General features: G+C 39.9%; 1 protein-coding gene across 1 annotated transcript in view; it reads left to right on the top strand.

Annotated features, from left to right (window-relative positions):
• The window catches only part of RAB10 (RAB10, member RAS oncogene family), a 54,290-nt gene that overhangs the window by 23,994 nt on the left and 7,425 nt on the right, over window positions 1-22,871 (top strand). The window contains exons 2-3 of the mRNA XM_054024186.1: window positions 7,520-7,580; window positions 19,104-19,242. Of these exons, the coding sequence (XP_053880161.1) occupies window positions 7,520-7,580; window positions 19,104-19,242 (200 nt within the window). The remainder of the gene's footprint in view (window positions 1-7,519; window positions 7,581-19,103; window positions 19,243-22,871) is intronic.

The following is a 22,871-nucleotide window of genomic DNA, read 5'->3' as shown; positions in this document are numbered from 1 at the left end:
GCAAGGGGCATTTCCCAAAAGAAAAGCTCTGTTTTCAGGAAGCTTACACTCTATGGAGGTTTTTTCTCAAATTATTTTCCTTGGTGGATTCCTAGATATTCAGAAAACAACACTACAAGACTTTCCTTCCCCTTTTCATTGACTAAAATTAGTAGCCCACTAAAGACTCTAGATTACTGAGACATTTTGATCATGGTGTGGCATTCCTATGTGCCCTGTGGTGTGTAGGTGGTTTGGAAGGGAGGTAATGCATAAGACTTCTCCAGCAGGTTATCTATGCTATGAAAACATTTGGGAAGCCTTGCCTTAAAATGTGAGGAAATGTCAACAACTTGCATGCTAGCCCTTAGGGTACTAACCCACAGGTTGGCCTTCAACCACTAGTCATTTGTAAATGAAAGACCTGGATGAATCCCTTGGATCCCTTCACAACTCAGATGTAGGTTTCATTTTTAGAAGGTACACTAAACATTTTTTAAGTGATTTATTTTGAAAACAGATTAGTTTTACAGCTATATCAGAAAATGAATGATTGGTTATTTCACTTACTGGTAATTGAAGCAGATATTTATGAAGTCATTGGAAGGTGAACTATCTCCAATTCAACAGGTTAATCATTAATGTTTGGAGGATTTTCTTGCCGTACTGTATTTCCAAATATTAGGGTTGGAAGAGACCTCAGGAGGTCATCTAATCCAATCCCCTGCTCAAAGCAGGACCAACACCAACTAAATCATCCCAGCTAGGGCTTTGTCAAGCCGGGCCTTAAAAACCCCTAGGAGGAGAACATCACCAGACAGACATTTAAATTGTTTTATTTAATTAAAACAACGTTATGTATTCTGGATTTTTTTCTTCAACAGCAAACATGTAATATTTCAACAATACAAGCATATGAATTTTTGAATTTAGTTAAACATTCAAGTTTTTTAAAATCAGGTTTGATTTAATTAAAATTGTTTAACTAAAATAGTGAAATTAAATGTATTTAAAAAACCCCAAAATTAAGTCAACTATGTCAGCCAGGTCAACATGAGAAACTTAAAATATTGGCTTCTGCAGCTAACTCAGTTGTCTTCACCTTCATTTTCCTGTTTGTTCATCATCTGGAAAAGAAAAAAGCTTTCCTGCTTTTTCAGGTCCCAAACGATTTCTCAATTTAGAATGAATTAGTCCAAATGAAGAAAACATTCTTTCTACATTGGCAGAAGAAGCTGCTGCTTTAAGTGAGATTATCACTTCGACATCTCTGAATCAAAGGTGCTTAAGTGACTTCCTGTTCACTGGTGTGACTTTCTTTAAAACATCAGCAAACATATATTTCTTGAATGGTTCAACCTTAGCTCTGAAGTTTATTATAGTTGACATTATGGAGGGATGATTGCTGGATGTCCATGCCATAGCCAACTCCTCTTCTTCAGCAGTTAAGTTTTGACCCTGGTACCGAGTGTTGAGAATATTTCCAAGAAAATGAGCTGGAGATAGTGCTTGTCCCATTTGTTTTTTTAATGCTTGTAATTAACTGTCATTGCATATTTCTCTTTAAGATCTCACTCGGTTCCTTCCAAATTTCAACAGTGTCAGCAATAAAACAGCTGTTTCCCTGCATTTTGTTCAAGCCTACAGAAATAGGCTTCAGGGTACTCAGCATGTATTCAACTTTTTTCTTAAGCCCAATGTTGAGAACTTTGGCTGTGACAGTGCCATCTATTTTTTCACAATTTTGTTCACAATCTGTCATCCGATTAGGCCAGTTCTTGATATAGTGCTCAAAACAGTCCACTACTGAGTTCTATCGCACGTCTCGTGGGAGAGTTAGCTTGGTTTCTCCCACTTTTTTTCAGAGTAGCTGCTACAAAGTGGCTGTTACGGAAGTATTTTGCAATTTCAACAACATTAGCCTTTATTTCTGGAACACTGAAGTCTTTGGCTAGGAGGTGCATCAAATGAGCACTGCAGCCGTATGTTGTTAGCTTGGGACTCTCTTCTAAATTTCTTCTCATCCTGGATACATTTGCAGCATTGTCTGAGACCAAGCTGCGTACTAGACCTTTGAATTTTTTTTCAGTTTGTTATAGCTTTTACTGCTACTTCTTGTAAGTATTCTGTGTGTGCATTTCCTGATGTATCAATTGTTTCTGTAAAGAAGACCTTCCCTCCTTCTGTTGTCACACAAGCACATACAACAGGACCATTGTGGACATTGCTCCACCCATCAAGACTCAGGTTAACAATTTTGACCTCTAGATCTTTTGCACACTGCTCAATTTCTCTTTCATACACTTTATCCAGCAATTTGCCTGCGAACATTTGCTCTGTTGGGTGGACTGTATCCTGGTCTTAATGACCGAACCATGTTAATGAAGTGTGGGTTCTCGATCATACGGAAAGGAGAGTTTGTTGCATAAACAAACTAGGCAATTTTTTCATCAATTGCCTCTTTTTGTAATCTGCTGGTTCTTCTCACAAACTTATCTATGGTGGTTTCTGGATGATGGAGATTTTATTTTTATTTTTTTTGCTACAGGTGATATACTGTGGCTATGTGACATACATGATGTGACAAACACTATCATTGGCAGATAACTCTGAAACTATAGAAAATGATAGTGATCTTGAAGATGGATAGTCTTCAGAATCCTGTATGTTGGATGGATTCTCCTAAACAAAATAAGCCAATGCAGTTATTTAATTATTATCATACTGCTCATTTAGTATTACTTGTTGCATTCACTGACACTGAGTACTACTTTAAAGGTGAAATTGTAAAAGGAAGATCTGCTTATTTCAGCTATTTATTTTTTATCACAACTGCATCTAAAATGATAGTTCCATAGAGTAAAAACTTAAATTTTTTTTGCTCAAACATGATAATTCAAGAATAGTTCAGAAGGAAGACACAGACCTTAAGAAAGAAGTATGAAATAAAAAAGTTTGCCAACCTGAAGATCCTGCATCTTCAGACATGTTCCTTTCATCCTCTTCAACGCAGCTTCCTCCTGAGAAGGAATGCTTCTCATGATGTTTCATTCGGGCAACCAGGTCTTGCATTTCTTTGTTGCATCGTTTGAATTTTACACACATGCCTGTCTTACCCACAGGTGGAGGAACTTCATTAAAATATTCCCAAACTAGGTCTCTCTTGTGGCCTCCTGCCATGATAGTTTTTCCCTTCTAGTGAGAGAATGGTATGGTAGATCTCAAATCAATGAAGGATACACTCAAAGACCTCAAGACTTCTGGAATATGCTGCTCAAACAGTTTCACCTTTGTTTCTACTGCCTGTTCCTCCCTTCTCACATTTATCTCCAGACTTCTTCTCCTTGTCCAGATCTATTCCGCCCCCAACAATCTTCTAGTCTTTGCACTTTTAGAGAGAGGTAAGGGATTGACTCTCTGTACACAAATTTGCAGCGGGAAATAGGATTGAGGTCTGTTATTTCTCACCTCTATTTTATTTAAAAACATTTTTGCTGTTAACAAGCATGTTATCTCTGGAGAGACAAATCCACAGTTTGAGAACTGCAAAACCAAGCATCTTTGGTATCTTCTAGACTGTGCACTGAGTCCCATTGGATAGATAGAAAGATTAACCCGAATAATCTGTACAGAAGCCCCTGGAACACCATAAGATTGGGTCCCTAATCCATGAACTATTGGAACTGCATTTACAAAACTTTCCTTAAACATTACATGAATATATTGTCTCATACTATAGAATTTCATCATCCAGTAGCTTCTAGCTCTGAGATGGGTGAAACTAGCACTTCTCATCTCCTTCATTCTGGGATTAACTGCACCTTATTCTGCTTGCGAGGAATTGAGTTGCTGAGGTGATTTTCACTTTAGGTTCTCGTGGACCTTTGCAGCATGTGGGAATAGCGGAATTCCACATAACATCCAGGATTCTTGCCTCCTGCTTTTGGGGAGACACCCACTGTCTAGGATATCTGTAGTAGAACTTCAGTGGTTTAGAAGCTGTTCAGTCCTTATGCTTCCGGAAGTCAATTGTCAGTGTAGAATTCTATACAAAAAACTACATGAAAATAATGGTTTCAAAGCGAACCACTTTAACTTAGGAAAATAGCTAAATTAAGGTTCCATGGGCAGCTTATCTCTGCCTCTTGTGCAGTCAGCTTTTAGATCTTGCAGAAAAGATCACATGTTGGGTGATGAAGGAGTTATGGGGCCACCACACATTGCAGTGAGGGTAACAAATATTGATTATCCAACCTGATGAATGAATTGAGGGTTCTGTGGGATAACAGCATGTGATAGACTACATGTGATCAGTCAGACAGTAGGACAGAATTAAGATAGCATGCTCTGCCTAAATATTGTCACTTCGTTTTTAAATTGCTAAACTTTTAACCTTAATGCTTTGTCTTGTATGACATGTGCTTATAGTGGGTAAACATTGATATGATGGTTTTTTAAAATGTAGCTGAATTCAAACAATATATGAAGATGTCCTAGCCTGGTTTAGTTGCTTTCAGGACTATACCTGCAGATACTTTGTAGAATTTAAATAACAAACATATTGCCTAGAGTTCTGTCTAGCAGCTCTGTCAGAAAATCAGTCAGAATTCTTTCAGAAAAAAACTGATTTTAGGTTGTAGATACAGACTAACACGGCTACCCCCTGATACTTGATTTTAGGTTGTAATTCCGTTTCCTAGTCATTTGCTCTTCTTTCAAGGTGAAATAAAGCAAAGTGAATGCCCTTTTTAACTACCTTTGTACAGCTTGATGAAGCTGCAATTCAGAATCCTGGACTACCATTTTTAGATTGGGTTGTTTAGTTAAAAGTAAATGTTTAAAATATTCTACATAAAATAAGGCACAAGATATTCTTGGAAAAGGCATTCCCGAGTATGTAACAACTTGGTGACTAGCAATGGAATGCTTTTTGAGTGAGCTTGCCCATGAGACCTTCCTGAAGCAGAATTCCTCTATCAGATGCAGCCTTTTCCAAAGGTAGCAGAATTTTCAAGGGGAAGCTGTTGGCATGCTGTTCTCCAGCCCCAGGCCAGTTTCAGTGACTTCAGTTGACAACCAAAGGCCAATATATTCAGGTGAATTAAATCTCAAGTAGGCCTTGTAACACCATCCTGAGGCCCATGTAGCTCTACCTAAACTGTGGCGTTGGTTCCCTTTAATCTGTGGCATCCTGATGCAGCACAGTGAGATGTAGTGGCAACTTCATCTAGATTTTTCTAGAAGTGTCTGAATTATGAAATTAACTATAAACATGGTGGTTGATATGGTCTCAACTTCCAATTTTATATGCCACAGAGATTGTATTGACAGTTCGTAACTGCATCAGAAATCATTGGATGGAAGGAAAAGCTGGGAGTTTTGGCAAATGGGTAGGAGACATTTGGTTTCTAGCATGGAGACACATGGAGGAAGTGTGGAATTTTGGGAGCACTACTTAGCTGTTTCTGCTAAAATGATACACAGGAGAACTTTGAAACCTAAACCTAAATTAAATATCAGTTAAATAGATCCCACTGCCTCCTTTGGTATGTCCATAGCTGTCAGGATTAAAACACTAATTGTTTTTTCTACAGTTAGTGTAGATAGCTATGAAACGGACTTAAATTCGGCACATCCGTCCCAGTTTTCTGCATGCAACTTGCCCTGTGTTGCTTTTTAAAACTGATTTTCACCCCAATTATTACTCTGCAGAAATCTGGAACCTAAAACCTATGGCAACTTTCATGAAACAGTCTGCCTCAGTCACTTATCCAGCGAATTGTTTGAAATTGCTAAAACTTGGAGAGGAGCTTTTTTTTTTTTTTTTTTTTTTTTTTTTTTTTTTTTGAGGGGTGGGGATTGGTTATTTTTTAAAAGAAATCTGTACATTACACTTCAGATAAGTCAGTATGCTTTCTATAAAGAGTCTAAAGCAAATGTGCGGGGGTTAAAAATGGAATCTAGTCACTACAACAGGCCCATTGAGTCATGTGTCTACACTTTAGCCTTGTACTCTCTTAACATACAAAGACCTTCCAAAAAATATATGGGTAGCTGTAATCTGCCTTTTTTTTTTTTTTTTTTTTTTAAAGCAACCTTGAAACTATGCATTTTTTTCAGTACTCCAATTCAGTGTTTATGCTGAATAACTTTATTGATCAGTATTGGCTTGGTCTAAATGCTTTCCTCTAGTGGTGGAATATGAACATAATCACCAAGCAAGATTGAAGCCTTCAGTGTGACTAGGTTTCTCTGCCAAACATGTCAGTTTTGACAACCAAGTGTAATTCAAAGTACTCATGCCTTTGCCATAACTTAATCTCTGTGAATCAGTTTTCAGTTCTAGTTGCTATTTTAACACAAACAAAACAACCCCTCCCCCCCAAAAAGAACTCTTCCCACTTTACTGCTGAAGATGACCTGTGCTGTTCCTAACAGAAGTGTTTTACCCAAGGCTCCATTAAATCAGTGTCCGGTTTCCAAAGCCATTCCAGAGGAGATCACTTGTATTGGATTGTGACTAGCTGAAAGTCAGAAGTGTATGCGTGTCATAAAATGAATAACTGCAGTGGAATGTGTACAAAAGGATTTTGTGATGTACCTTGGGTTTTGCAATGACCTAAATATCCAGTGCTACATAATAACCTGTATCAACAGTTCCAAAAGTTAAATCATCCATATGTCTAATACTTGTCAGTGCCCAGAGACTACAGTGGAGAGTTCTGTAAGGTAAAGAAACAATGAAAGCAGTAGTCTAGACAAGACAAATGTGAAGGCCTTATAATTGTAAAAAGAAGTAGGTTACTTTGAACATGACCAGCAAAGAAAAATAAGCTTGTCCTTATTCTGTCTGTAGCTTTGATATTTTATGTAATATTTCTTGGTTTCAAAGTTTCTGATCTGTTTTACGTTAGAAACTCAGGATCTGACTAGATTAGATATTAAGCTGCAGAACTAGTGAAATGGTGATTTCACAAGAGCCAAGAGTGAAAGTGCAATTGACTAAAATTCCCTTCATTGTTGTTTAAAAGCTGTTTAACACCTGCATGACTTGAATTATTAGCCTTCTGAATAAAGGAAGCCTTTGTTTAATGCAATACTTCTTGGTTATTTCAGTTAAGGTGTTAAAACTCCAACATCCCAAGACCTCCCAGAAGTTCTCCAGCAAAATCAGAACAATATTTCTAATGTGAAAACTTGGTCTGCCTTCATAAATCATAAGCACAAGCCAAATCTTTTAAAATCCTTTGCTGATCACCTTCAAAATGTTATGCCACCTTCAAGCCGCTTTTTAAAATTGATATAGCTAGACCACTCTCTGGGGTCTTGTGTATATACTAAGAAAGCTCCCACCAGTGCAGCTACTAGTCAAGCTGTACTGGTGGATCTCAAGTGTAGAAAAGGCTCCACTGTCCTCTCGTCTTCCCCGCTGTGTTAGTTAAACCTGCTTCCTCTGCCTAGAACAATTCTGACAACTCTGTCCAAATGTGGAACTATTTGTTTAGAAGTATTGCTAAAGCTTTTTTCCTTTGTTTTGTAGGGATAGACTTCAAGATCAAAACAGTTGAATTACAAGGAAAGAAGATCAAGCTTCAGATATGGTAAGTGACATCCTAGAACTTGTACTGCCACCATAATTACGATATGGTTCCTATGATAGTTTAGCTGAGCTAAACTACATAATGGTTTCCAGTCCTATCAAGATGAATTGCCTTATGTGAATATCCATATGCATTGTTGCTTAAACTTTTTTCAGAAAGTAGGAGGAGAACATTAAAATCATATAGAGATTCCCATCTAGGTACTTTGCCTATCTTGAGTATAATGTCATGAATGCATTGTGTATTTCTGATAGTGATGGAGGTTCATCAATAGGTTTATGGAATTTTCTTAAAGGATATGACAGAGTTAGAAACAGAAAAATTAAGTGATTAAAACTTTGCACGGGTTAGAACAGTTGCACAGTACTAATTCATATTACTTTTCTGAAATATTGAAGGAAAATATACCTTAATTTTGTTAAAAGCTTAATGCATTTCAATAGGGACAGTAGCTGCATTTCATTTGCAGGTTATTGGCAACTCTTCTCCGAATGTTTGAAAACTGGGACTGCTGATAGTCCATGGTTTTGTGGGAAGTGTTTAAAACTGTTTCTTCACCAATGAACTGTATTAGTTTATAGTATGCTGACTTGGCTTGTATCTTGTAACTTAAATTTGTGTAGATCAAATAAGGCCATGACTGGGGACACTATAAATCGCCAAGAATTTGTAAGATGCCTGTATAATTTTTCTGTTTGGCCTCCTACACAATAGCTTACCATAATAAGACATGTAAAGCATAAATACTTAATTGGCTGGTGAGCTTACTTTTTAATACAAACTTGCATGTAAAGTGAACTATATTTAAAAACAAAAAAACCCATTTCCTCAGGAAGCAGCTTTCCCCTGTCTGCTATGATGACCCTAACTGATGGTTCTTTCTTACGTAGTAGCTCTCCTAAAAAATAGGCGGGGATAAAGATGATATACTTTGTGGGTACTGACAATCTAGGGGCAGCCTTCTCTGGTCAGTTTGCTTGGACTCCTTTTTTTCAGCCAGGTGCACTCTCTGCTCCTTTGGTTGTCTAACTTCTGATTAATCTGCCCACTTCCCTGCTCTGCAGTACAGGCTAAAGAAGAAGTTGATGATTCTGCAGAGCAGCGTAATGGCCTTTTACTTCCATATTCCTGTTTAATGTTCCCATCCATGCCTGTATTGCTCCTACAGCAAAGGACTTTCTCAGCAAGAGCATAAGCATATGAAACTGATGCAGCCCTAACCAACTCCAGGCTGGGTCAAAAGGGATGCACCGTGTAGGATTAATGCATGTAAGATGGGTGAGGAGAGGGAGGGAGCCTAAGACTGCACTTCCACTTGTTGCTTTAGCAGAGGCATTTTAATTCGTTCCTGAATTTTTGTCTGTGTACCATTATTTTAGAGTAATCTTGTTTCCTTTTTGCAGCTGCTGTCTTCTACTTCTGTGTAAGCTGTAACAGACTTTGCACCAGAGTATGGCGTGTACATTTTTCTTTGCATTTCCTGAGACAAAGTGAAAGCAGTTATTTACCTTATAGGGTTGCTATAAAGATAATCCTTTTGATGACTGAAGTTGGCACATACAGCACTTTTCACGTTCAAGATATTACCATGCTGCTTGTGTTCTAGCCAGAGGGAAGTGTCTATGTTGGGAAGAACTTATAGAAATTCAGTCAATTTAATAGTTATTGCATCATGTGTAAACTCAATAAACCGATGACCCTGCTAATTAACATGCTTCGTATCCTGAACATTACCACCTCCTTGTACACACCATGTCTTCTCCAGCATTTTGCCTAAAAAATGGCCTTATCTTCTAGGAATACCTTTGAACATATCCAGGATAACAGAGTCAGTGGCAATAAGCAACAGTTGTTATAAAGAACAGATTATACCAGGCAAAGTTGATTGCCTTTTTAGATAGAAATACAAGCTAGCGGATGAAGAAACACTAATCTCTGTTGAAATCATTTGAGCATCTCTATAGTCAAAAGCAAATCTAAATGAATGGTTTCAGTGAGGGCATTATCACTTGGATTGGAAAGAATTGGAAAACAAGCTAACAAAAGGAATATTGTGGAGGGGAAGGTGTCTAACAAGGTTCAGTTTGTAAAGCTGCTCACTAGAGCAGAATCTAATGAACGCAAAGGGCATAAAAAGGACTTTAAGTTTGCAGATAATAAAATGGGGAAGAGTTGTGAACTGAAGTATCAAGGTGACTTAGGGAGATTAAAAACTATGAACAGAAAATGGAATGAAACTTGGAAGAATGCCAGATAATACATCATGGGGAAATTCAAGACACTCACTGAGGAGAGAGAAGATTATGAAACAGTAATGCTGAAAGAGACATAGGAATGTTGGCCTGCAAACTAGACATGCGTTTTCAATATTGTAATGCAATAAAGGCAAAAAATTTAGGTTGTGTGCATTCGCACATCAACAGGGAGCAGTGAGGAGTGGTTTCTCTATGCTAATGAGACTTCATTCATTTTTGGACACCTGACAGTAGATAGGCTGGAGGGAGTTTAGAGTGGAGCAACAAAAAATAAGGTTCTAGAGGCTATTGACTTAAGGAGAAGAATTGTGGATGCTGGCTGTGATTACAGCCTGGGGATCTTTGGATCTAAAATCATGAGCCTTTGTTACCTCAGCTAAGGAAGTAGGTTCTAAAAACTGTTGTAGACTCAACCCTCTTGACAATGAAGAGCCTCTAGAAAGGGACAGCTACGCTTTTAAAATAGAATGAGGGGCTATAACAAAGTAATGGGATGACTGTTATCAAAGATTCAGGATGTCTTTGAAAAAAAATTTTTAGCAGATAAGAGGTGAGAGAATGTGGAGTAGTAATTGCAGAGGTGGAAAGCCAAGTTCTAGAGAAATCTAAAACAAGACAGGACAAAACTCCAAGCAGTCTGATTTTAGTGGCTTAGATCGCTGTGCTGGGATTTGGAAGAGTTGGATTCTATTTCCAGCTCTGGCCCTGACTGGTGTGTAACTTTGAGCATGTCACTTGAACTTTACCCATTTCCCCTACTGCTCATTTTGTCTTGTCTACTTAGTCCCTGCCTTGAGGAATTTAGCCTCAGTATTTTTACAGCACCTAGTACAATGAGGCTTCAGTTTCTAGATCTAACAATACAAATATACAAAATAGTTCTTCTCTGGCAGGCTTATGGACTAGATCGGGGGTAGGCAACCTATGGCATGCGTGCCAAAGGTGGCACGCAAGCTGATTTTCAGTGGCACTCACACTGCCTGGGTCCTGGCCACCAGTCTGGGGGGCTCTGCATTTTAATTTAATTTTAAATGACGCTTCTTAAAGCTTCTTAAACATTTTAGAAACCTTATTTACTTCACATACAACAATAGTTTAGTTATATTAGACTTATAGAAAGAGACCTTCTAAAAACCTTAAAATGTATTACTGGCATGCGAAACCTTACATTAGAGTGAATAAATGAAGACTCGGCACACCACTTCTGAAAGGATGCCGAGCCCTGGACTAGATAATATCTTGGTAGCTGAAGGTAGTTAGGGGAATGGGGAGAACCTGTCTGGGTGGGGGAGGACTTTCATCTGTAGTAGGTGGGAGGCTGTTAACATCTCGCTTGGTCTCTTCCAGGTTGGCAACAATGTTACCTGGTACAACTTTCTATAATGGCCTCCCAAAAACCCCAGACACTGGCCAGCCCTGATGGGTATAACTAATAATATTATAGAATTGTGTGGATTTGATCCCTGTAATACAAATTGCTGCTTTTTCTCAGTGCAAGCTGAGTACATTGAAACTGTCTTGCAATAGATTTATGTTCAGTAGAGTTCCAGGAGCACTTAATTTACCATGTACCATTTTTCACTGAAAACAAGGGGTCCTTTCAGCAGATATTACTACTTAGTAAGGATAAATTATAGTTGCTATAGCACCTAAAGGTCCCAATCAGGACTGGACCCTCTGTATTCTACATTTGTGAAGGGTTCAGTCACAGAAACCCCCTTGGGACTGTTACCTGATGTGCTGAGACTACCTCTGAGCCCGTTTTCTCTGCCAGTTTGGGCCTTCAGAACCCTGTTTTATTGAGCCAGATACGCTAATCTGCTGCAACACACCCCCAAAGCTGCAGACTTAATTGAAAATGGCTTTAGCAAGTGCTCCTGTCTCGAGCACCCAGCTCCCAATGGGATCCAAACCCCAAATAAATCCGTTTTACTCTGTATAAAGCTTATACAGGGTAAACTCATAAATTGTTCGCCCTCTATAACACTGATAGACAGATATGTACAGTTGTTTGCTCCCCCAGGAGTTAATCAGTTACCCTGGGTTAATTAATAATCAAAAGTGAGTTTATTAAGTATAAAAAGTAGGAATTAAGTGGTTCCAAGTAACAGAACAAAGTAAGTTACCAAGCAAAGTAAAACAAAAACATGCAGGTCTAAGCCTAATACAGTAGGAAACTGAATACAGAAAAATCTCAGCCCAGAGATGTCCCAATAAGCTTCTTTCATAGACTAGACTCCTTCCTAGTCAGGGCCCAATCCTTTTCAAACCAGTGTTGTGGTTTATGGCCTAGGTTCAACAATCACTCACACCCCCGTAGTTACAGTCCTTTGTTCCAGTTTCTTTCAGGCATCTCTTTGGGGTGGAGGGGCCATCTCTTGAGCCAGCTGAAGACAAAATGGAGAGGTTTCCAGGGTCTCTTATATTCTCTTTTGTGGGCAGAAACCCCTTTGTTCTTCTGTGCAAAATCACCGCAACAAGCCTGAGTTTGTAGCCACCTGGGCAAGTCAAATGTCCATGAATGATTCAGCTTTTTGCAGGCCAACGCCATTGTTTACATGTTAGTTTGACGTTCCCAGGAAAGCTCAGATGTGGATTGGAGTCTCCCAAAGTCCTTTGTCAGTTAAGTGTTTCGTGATAGGACTATTCTCAGTAAGTGGCCATTCTCAAGAAGCTGACCAAATGCTTTACTGAGGCTACTTAGAATCAAACACATTGAGATACAAGTACAGAGCCAATATTCATAACTTCAAATACAAAAACGATACACACAGACAGGCTAATCCTAACCAGAAAATTACAGCCTTTCTATAGACACCTTACTTGACCTCCTTTGTACAAGATTTGGTGCAACTATAGAACCTTGGTTGCAACAATGATCTGTACAGTCCCAGTTCGTGTCAATAATGTCACAACATTGTACAAACACACAGTCCCTGCCTCAAAAGGTTTATGATCCACTTTGAAAAGACACAACAGGAAAGGATCAAGATCAAAGGATAAGCTATTTTTTTTTAATGGATTGGGTTCCCATGATATTCTCTGCTTTATTTAGGACTTTGTTTTGATGCTGTCTGTAAAAGTAAGCTTCTTTCCATGTTAATACATCTCCTACCAGTGGTGGCTGCTGTTGTAATATGTTTGAGAGAAATCACTTTGTATAACACAACTATATTTAATTGCCACATCCTATATTTAAATGCCTAGGTGTACTTAGTTACGTTATTTATTTACAGACTTGTGTCCCACTCCCAACACAACAGCTGCTAAGCAGGGCATGTATTCACTGGAATGTGACTTGTCTAAACACAAGTTGTACTGTTTTAAGTATACCACTGCAATCCTTTAATCTGGGTACAGTTATGCCAGTTTGATGCTGTTTTATGCCAATAGAGGTTGCACCAGTATAACTACAGCAGTAAAATCACACCCCTAACCAAAATAATTGCATCAGTACAAAAATTAGAGACCAGGCCTTAGGTGTTCCATTGGAGAAGGGAAGCTGAGGGTCAGAAGAGAGGCTGACTGGAAGGCAAAGGGGGATCAGTTACACACATGAGCATCATTTTAGTAGGGGGAAAGAACACAGTTAGCATTTGTGTACCTTCCACTCCTACTAGATTGAAAATTTGTTTCCATTAAGTGCAATCTATGAAATAATGCTGTATTAAGTTGTTGGAATAAGGTATGACCAATAGCTGTAGGTCTAGGCTTTCATGTCTTCCACTAACAATGACAACCCCTTTGTGATAAGAAAGATGGCTCATCAGGCAGGAAGCAGTTTTTTAGAGTGTGCTACTTAGTGACTCAATTGGCCAGAGCACTTGCTAGTGGCAGCACGAACTCCCAAGTAGAAGCAGGTATTCAACTTTCTTATATAACATCACTTATTTTTTTTAAGAATGAGTTTGTCAAAATAAGTTTGGGGAAATATAGGCTTGTGTCTTCTAACAATGGAATGAAATTCCTCAAATAGCCTGAAAATTGCACATTGCTGTATATTCTGATGGAGAGGAAAAGGGGAAGATGGAATCTTAATTAAAAAGAAGGCAGGAAGGAAAACTACTTGGTTTATTAAAGATAAGTACAACCAAAGGGGTTGTGTAGTTTCAATATTTTACACTTTTGTAAAATAGATGGAAACAACAAAGGGGTCTTGATCTAAGTAATCATCTGGAGCAGGACTTTCTCCCATCTTGAAAACCCATGTTTTTTTCTGAAAAATCCAGATGAAGAAAAACCAGATTTTATGAAAAAGAACTAAGCGCTCTATGTAATTTATAATAAAAAATAATATAAAGTGAACACCCTACGCTTTGTATTCTGTTGTAATTGAAATCAATACATTTTCAAATGTAGAAAAATTTCCACAAATATTTATAATTTTAAATTGGTATTTTATTGTTTACCAGAGCGATTAAAACTGCAATTAATATTGACTATTTTTTAAATCTCATTACAATTTTTTTAATCGTTTGACAGCCCTAAATTAAAGACTAAATCAGGATGGATAAAAACAATTTATAAAAGTCAGTTGATACTCATTCTTTAATTTAAACCAGTTTTATATACATGTTGCTAGTTCTTTAATTTGGCCCTGTTTTATAGTTTTTTACACACTCCAGATCAGGCTACAAGCTTCAACTTCCAGGCATTAGATTGTGTTTTACCGTTGTCTCCTAAATTGAAGAGTCAATTATCAAATATTTGTTATCTGTAGAAATACTTATAGACTGGTCAAATATCCCTAACTATTTAGCTGAACAAAGTAAATTGAGCTCCTTGAGTCTCTTGCTATAGAAGGCATGTTTTCTAATCTTTTAATCATTCTCATGGCTCCTTGAACCCTCTTCAATTATCAGAATCCTTCTTGAATTGTGATCACCAGAAATGGACACTGAATTCCATTAGAGGTCACACCAGTGCCAAATACAGAGGTAATATAACCTCCTTATTCCTATGCACTACTCCCATTTATGCATTCAAGGAACACGTTAGCCCTTTTTGGCCACTATATAGCACTTGAAGCTCATGTTCAGCTGATTATCTACCACTACCCCCCCAAATCTTTCAGAGTCACTGCTTCCTAGGATGGAGTTCCTCATCTGTGGTCTACCTTCTTTGTTCCTAGATTTGTACATTTAGCTTTATTAAAATGCATATTGTTTGGTTGTGTCCCATTTATCAAGCAATCCAGATTGCTCTGTATCTGTGATCTGTCCTCCATTATTTAATAATCCCCCAACTTTTGTATCATCTACAAACTTGATCAGTGATTTGGTTTTCTTCCAGATCATTGATAAAAATGTTAAATAGTTTAGGGCCAAGAACTGATCCCTGCAGAATCCTACTGGAAACATCCCCAATCAATGATTCCTAGTTTACAATTACATTTTGACTCTCCTTTAGCCAGCTTTTAATCTGTGTAATGTATGCTATGCTAATTTTATATCATCCTGATTTTTAATCAAAATCTGCAATACCAAGTCAAACGCCTTACCGAAGTCTGTTGCATCACATCAGTGCTATTACCTTTATCATCTGAACTTGTAATCTCATAAAAAAAAAAAAATCAGGTTAGTGTTATAGGGTCAATTTTCCATCAACCCAGCTTGACTGGCATTAATTATATTACTCTCCTTTAATTCTCCATTAATCAAGTCCTGTATGAGCCACTCCATTATCTTGCTTGGGACCCATGTCAAACTGACAGGCTTATAATTACCCAGGTCAGCTTGTTTACCCTTTGTAAATATTGGCACAGCTTAGCTTTCTTCCACTCTTCAGGAACTTCCCTAGTATTCCAACACTTACTGAAAATCATCATTCGTGGTCCAGCAAGCCTCTCAGGCAGCTTTTTCAAAACTCGGGAATGCAGTTTTCTGTTGCTAAAGTGGTGGTTTTTCTGCTTGTTTCTACAGCTTCCAGTTAGAATTTTCAGCTTTTACTTAAACTTTTTTCTACTAAGCTTCACATTTAAAATGTTTGTGCTGGAAGAAAAGTCTAGGTCCTCCATTGTGTTCTCATTGCAAATTAGCTCATGCTTTATTTGCAGGCAGTGGCACCTACAGCTATATTGAACTTCCTCGAGGACAAGAAAGCCGAAATGTCTGAGTGGCCAGCACCAAATGCTTCATAAGAAGCTGTAAGAACCCGGGAAGATGTGGGGTAATGTGGAGGGCAGATTAGATGGCCTCTGAGGATGTCTTTACTGGATAGTTAACCCTGGAATTTGATACCCACATTAGCCTCGTCTGGGTGCAAGCATCTCCACAACAAAGCCCTAGCGATGTTACTGTTTCTGCGTTCTCCCTTGTCTCTGGGGGTATATATCCCATGTTTTTTTTGTATTGAGACACTGGGATTCTTTCCCAACCAGTTGTCTGCCCTCCAGATGGAATTGTGGGAAGCACATTGGAGGAACATCAGCACCCAGGCAACTTTTTACTTGTATCCTGATTGCAAAGTGGGCAGGTTCTAACCCATACCTCCAGTCACATAAGCTAGCCTGAACTTAAAGCACCTCCAAATCTAGGTCAAAAGTCTATTTGGATGGTAGGGGGAGTTGGGCTGAACCCTGGATAAGAGCCCAGATAACTGCTGAGAAGACATACCTTAAGAGAGGCTAATGCCTTGAAGTATGAGGCTTAATTATAGAAATTTATGAAGGGATATTAACTATAACTAAATAGTTTTATCCTAAAGTCAGGGCTTGTGCTTCAGTCACTCAAGTGCCCTTGAAAAATCCCACCTCTTAAGTGCTTAAGTAAGAGTTTAGGAGCATAACTTTAAGCTTCTGTTTGAAAAATTTGAACACATGTGTAAGAGTTTGCACTAATAATGTACTGAAAGTCTAAACTTTCCATTAACGCTGCAGCATTAGGGGCTAAAACTATATGCACTAAAATTTGGTGTCAGTTTTTGTTGCTTCAAAACGAAAATGGCTCAAATGTGATTTTAACTTTAAATGCATGAGAAGTCCCATTAAAGTCAGTAAGACTATTCATTTACGTTTACAAGATCAGGGCCTTAATTGTCAGTATTTTACCTATAACGTTTTTGGAGAAGTCAAATAAGACCCTTTTAGTAGTGATGTTGAAACAAACTAGCCCTCTAGTGTTTATAATTTAGTTTATTAGAAATCGAAAGCACAAAATTTCTAATTGGCTTTTACAGAACCTCAACCTGACTTGAATACCACTTTAAAAAAAAAAAGACTTGAATCCTTAAATTCAACTAATTGACTGAGCATGTTGAACTATTACCTGCATGATCATTACCTTGTAACTGCTCAGGGGGGAAAAAGGAGGGTCTTTCATTGCAGCTTGATTGACTGGTTAGTCATTGTTATCAATTGACGATTATTCTGTCTATGCTGAATGGATCATTTCATCCACAGGTGGTGATTCTACTGTTTCTTGAAGAACTAGATTGTCTTGTCAGACTGACTAGATACTAAGGTTTTCTCAGTATTCAAGTTCTTATCAAGATTTGGAAATCTTTAAGGAACGTTGTTTTTCCAGTTCACACATTCTATATTTGTATTTGTGATACTTCCAAGGGGTACCCACGGTTGTGAGGCACCTTGCTACCACCTGCCCTTAGTGTGAGCAAGTCTTGTCTGCGCCTGCCAGGTGTCAGCTCCCTTATTCTCCCAGCCACAGACAACACAAGCACTCCCCTCTCAGCCCACCCCGGCTCCACTATCCCTCATGCAGGTTAGCAATAGGCACTCTCCAACCCCACATCCTTCGCCCCCTGTGGTGTCCAGCCCCTTTTCCACTGGGCACTCACAGAATTACCAGACCCACTGTTCCCCAAGGAACAGTACACCACAGCTTACTAGTTAAATCTCAGAACATAGCTCTTAAATGTATTTATAGAGAAAGCAATTATGTCTATTTTACAGAGTAGTGATTCATATGATAGGAAACAGAAATATTGGAAACAAATGGTTACATATAAATCATAACACTCATAGAGCCTAAACTCAAGTAACAAGATGCCGTCTTGTCGAGTAAGGTACAGCTGACCCCAAAGTCTCTTGGTTTTTCAACCAGAATGGCTGAGACCCTTCTTTCATGAACCCCAGCCAGCTGGCAGCTTCCTCTTTCCTTCCCCTCCCCCCCCCCCAAATGAAGAGTGCCAGGATGTCTTTCTGCAGTCCTAGATGTACCAGACCAATCCTTTCGTTCTTCACCTCTAAAATAGGGTCCGTTCCCCACTCCCCCCCCATACCTCTTCCTGTTAATTTTCCACCTGAAGTCTCCACAATCTCTTCCTGAGTGTTTGACTCAGTATGCAAATAAACTCTCCCAGCTGATCATTTTGTCTCTTACAATGGGAGATAAATGTCTCCCATTTCCTGTCTAGTGGAATCTGAGTTAAGGCATCATGCTACCTCTGAGTGATCTGCCATTAGCTACAAGGCCTTACAAACAATTTTCGTGTGTGTACACACCTTCTTACATATTAACTGTACTTACATTTTTTCAAAGATTACGATCAGTGTGACATAAGCTTCCAGTAGAAACCGTACATGTCCCTCATTGGCAAACTAGAATGAAAATACCAGGCCCAGGGGATCCATGTAGCTCTTATGCATTTTATTGTATTGTTTTTTAACTTAAATTACGCAACACAGCTTACAAGAATCTCTATTGCTGCTAGTGCCTCACTTTATACAATTCAGATCTAACTTTTATGTTGATCAATTGTTGTGAAAGCCAACCAGAAATGTTATGTTAGCAATGTTTTTTGTGTGATTTGGAAAGAAATTTGATTATGGTCTGAAATCTACAAAAACTGGTGTAACTTACTATTCTGGTCATTAGTAACTTCAGCTACTGCCTTTTAGGTGTATGAGCTGTTTAACTGTACCTGCATGTCTCTTCTCTTTGGTTCTTTTGATGAACTTTGTGGCTAGCTTAATGGTCTGGGAAAAATGCGTGTTTTAAATCCAGTTCTGCTGTACCCTTGTGAGCTTCAAGGCATTTCTTCTGTCTTCGTGCCACACTCACTTCTGGCTGCCTCTGCAGGAGGGAGAAGAGGAGAGTCTTTGAATCTACCTAAATGGGTGCTTAAACAGTACCAACCAATGAATGTCTGACAGTACTGCAGGTTTCCATGCTATTTCAGATATGGCAATAAATGTGCATTAGAACTTACCTCTGTCTAACCTAGACGTCCCCACTCTTATCTAGAATGTGCCTCCAATGTATACACATGTTGGGTTTTAAATACTGACTATGTTGCTTGCTATTCACAGGGACACAGCAGGACAGGAGCGATTTCACACCATCACCACCTCTTACTACAGAGGCGCCATGGGAATTATGCTAGTGTATGACATCACTAATGGCAAAAGCTTTGAAAACATCAGCAAATGGCTCAGAAACATAGATGAGGTGAGCAGTGCCAATGAGATCCTGTCCTCTGCTCTAACTGCATCTGCTGTATTACAGGTCCAACATGCTGCTGAAAGTAGACCCTGCAGAACTGAGTCTGTTGAGACTAGCTGTTTCTCCCTTGCAAATATGCTACCATAGTAGCCTTTATTATCAAGGAGACAGATGAGGGTAGTGATGATGGAGCTGTCAGGCTGGTTTGTGTATGCCATACCTCTGCCCCATGAGGTAGAGAATTTGTTGATGGTCAGAACTTTGACTAGCAATGTTGCTCTCTGAAACACATCTTAAGAGTTAAAATTCTAATGCTAACAAACTTCTAAAGTTTATTAAAAATAATAATAAAGTTTAGGGTTCTTTTCTCCATTCAAGAGATCGGATGAGGGTGTGTGCCTTTCTCCAATAAACCGGCTCTACTGTTAAGAACGGTTACCACACACATGTGGCCTGCCATGGTAGCAGCTATTGTTGCAGTAAGAACCATGATTCAAGAATAATAGTAATTTCTATACTTTAACATTACTTGGTGAAATGTACTGTCCTAGTACAGATTACATATTTATGGGTTTCTCCATCATGGAAGCTAAATGTGTTTTGCAAAGAAGGAAAGATCTCTTAAATGTCAAGTTCAGTTTTGTGGGAACCAAGCACATTCTTGACAGTGTTTCATACTACTTCTGGATGGCAAATTCCCTACAGGGCTTACTGACGCCAGTTATGTAACGCTACTCTGCCCTCATTGCAAGAATGTCAACCAGTAGAAGTTGGTAGAACTACACAGGTGATCTGATTAAGTGGAACAAACTGGTCAATAAGGAAATCTAAAATGGCTTAATTCCTAGTGAGTCAAGTCTTTATTTGGAGGGAAGAATTAAGTATTTCCTCAATGAGAAATCTGAGATGTCAGACCAACTCAGCCATGAAGTTCTCCTTTCTCTGATAGTCCTCCTCCTTTGATATGTTGGTCACTATTGCTCCACATGTTAAATGGAGCAGATGTTTGCCTTTTCCTGCTCCTCAAGGAAAAGGAGTAGCTGCTTTATCTGATGCAACCCCTTCTCCCCCCAAAAACCTAAAGCAACAGAAAATCATGACTTTAGTACTGAGTATACTTGGAGATGAGTACTGTTACACTTTGGTGAGATAAAGGTCCTAGGAATAAGCAAGTGAAGATGAGGCAGTCCCAGAAATGAAATAATTGACAAGCTTTGTTGGGGAAGAAATTGGCAAAGAGACACACAGCTGGTGGGGAAGGGAGAGGAAGAGTTGGGTGGGCACAGAGGCAAGAGGAAATGAGCATTAAAGACAGTATAGGAGAATATGCAACATGATCCATTATAGGTAAGCCCTGTATACTTTACAGCCAGCTGAACCTAAAATTTGAAGCAAAGTCCATTTAATCAGCTGTGGAATTGTATGTGTGAGTGACTGCTGCTTCATGGAAGTTGCCAGGAGACGTTAGCAGCTGAGATGGGAATTTTTGGCACAGCTGGGGTTTGGCACCTAGGAAGCAGAAGGACTTGTAAAAGAAGTATGTTAGCTGAGTTTCTGCTGAAATGATCAGTCTTTAAGGCCTGGTCTACACTACAAAGTTAGGTCGACACAAGGCAGTTTACTTTGACCTAGTTGTGTGCACGGCTACGCTTAAATTTGTCTCCCACTCATCTAAGTTCCCGGTTATGTCAACATAGTAACACCAGCTCCCTGAGTGGCTTTGAGCCATAGTTGACATACACGAGTCAGTGCTGCGTGAGTGTAGATGCATTGTTTTTGTCAACCCTAACAGTCATCCAGCAGCTGTCCGCAGTGCTTGACAGACCTGGTCAGTGTTGGGAACTCCACTGCCCAGGGGTCATGTGGATCAGAAGCCTCCCCCCTTAAAATCCCTTCATATATTTGAAATGGCTTTCCTTGGCTGTCCATCTTGCTCAGCACCCCTCGATCAGCTCTCCATTGTTTTATGTAACTGCCTAGCTGATCCTGCCAGCTGCATGCCCCAGACCTGCTCTGGCTTGGAATAGACAGAAATTGGTTCTCCTGGGCCCGTGGGGAAAATAGGCTGTGCAGGGGCAGCACCAGACCAGTTGTAGAAACCTCAACATCTGTGAGCAGAGTGCTCGGAGCGTGCAGGAGAAGGAGTACGACCGAGAGCAGCAGCAGTGCTGTGTGAAAGCCTGCGAGCTGCGGCAGACGTGCCAGAAGTCCTGGTAGGCCAGCAGTTGATCTGGTGCCAAGCTGCAGATCTGCCACTTGGTGGAGATCCCACCACCACCCTGGGTACCTCTGAGGAACCAGGGTCACAGGCCCCTGCCATGAACAGCAAGGAGGACAACTCTGTGGGACAGGTGACCAGGGGCGGGGGCATCCAGCTGTGCCAGGAGCTGGGACCTATTTTTGATCCTAGTGCAGTCCAGTCAGTCGCCGCAATTAACAGAGGCGAGCCTGAAATGGGACAGAACCTTGGATAAGTGTGTAAGTAAATTTCCCATTAGTGATGACCCAAGCACAGAAGTTGCAGACTCTTGTGGACCTCCAGGTTCAACAGTCCCAGGCTCGACTGCCACTGCAGTCAGTGTAGAACTGCAGCATAGCACTTCCCTTCTCCTTCTTCTCTGAGCTTGTAGTTGAATCTTTCCTTAGTGCTGTTGAGGTGGCTGGTGTACAGTTTTGTGAGCCAGAGGAGTTATGGGGAGGCTGGATCCCCCAGGATCGCTATTGGCATTTCAACATCGCTATTGGTAATCCACTACTTGGGAAAGAAGGCCTCTGCTTGTAGCGTTCTGAACCGTCCTGTGTTCTTAAAGATGTCATGCACTTTCCCTGACCAGCCAGCATTGATGTGAGTGAAGCATTCACAGTGATCCACCAGCACTTGCGTAACCGTGGAGTAGTAGTCCTTTCTGTTGATGTGCTCTGGGGGCCAAAATAGGCATATGTGTGCCGTTTGTTGCTCACCATGGTTTGGGAACACCATAGCTGCAAAGCCATCCGCTATGACCTGCACATTGCAGAGTGTCACAGTCCTGCATAGCAAGAGATGGTGGTGACCCCCACAATGGATTTTTCCACTGTAAAATGACTTCCCATTGACCAGTATCAGTCCAGCATTGCAGGTTTCCAGTGTGATCACCACTCGCTTCTCCACTGTCAGTGCAGCTCTGTTTGGTGCCCCAGAGGTTGAATGGCTGGGGCGAGCTCAGCACACAGAGGCACAAGGCCCTGTTCATGGATATGGAAATTCTGCAGCAACTGCTTGTCATCCTAAATGTCCGTTATGATGCAATCTCACCAGTCGGTGCTCATTTCTCAGGCCCAGAAGCAGCATTCTGCTGTTGGCCGCTGTTCCATGAATGCCACCAAGAACCTTGAATTGATTCTCGTTATGTCCCACAGCAAACTGACCTGGAAATAGTCACATTCTCTGCAGTGGTTCCTGTGGCTCTGCAAACACCAGAGGACCATGCGTCCAGTGCTTGCAATGCTCATGACAATAGTGCCGAGCTGGACAGGCTGTTCGTCAGAGATGGCAGACAATGACAAGCTCCGCTTGGGTTCATGGGGAATTGAAAATAGACACACAAATCATGGGATAGAGATATGGGAACTTGCTCCCAGTCACCACTGTGTGA

Source organism: Malaclemys terrapin, chromosome 3, assembly GCF_027887155.1.
Source record: "Malaclemys terrapin pileata isolate rMalTer1 chromosome 3, rMalTer1.hap1, whole genome shotgun sequence".
Classification (NCBI taxonomy): Eukaryota; Metazoa; Chordata; order Testudines; family Emydidae; genus Malaclemys; species Malaclemys terrapin.
This window is presented reverse-complemented; position numbering and strand designations above follow the sequence as displayed.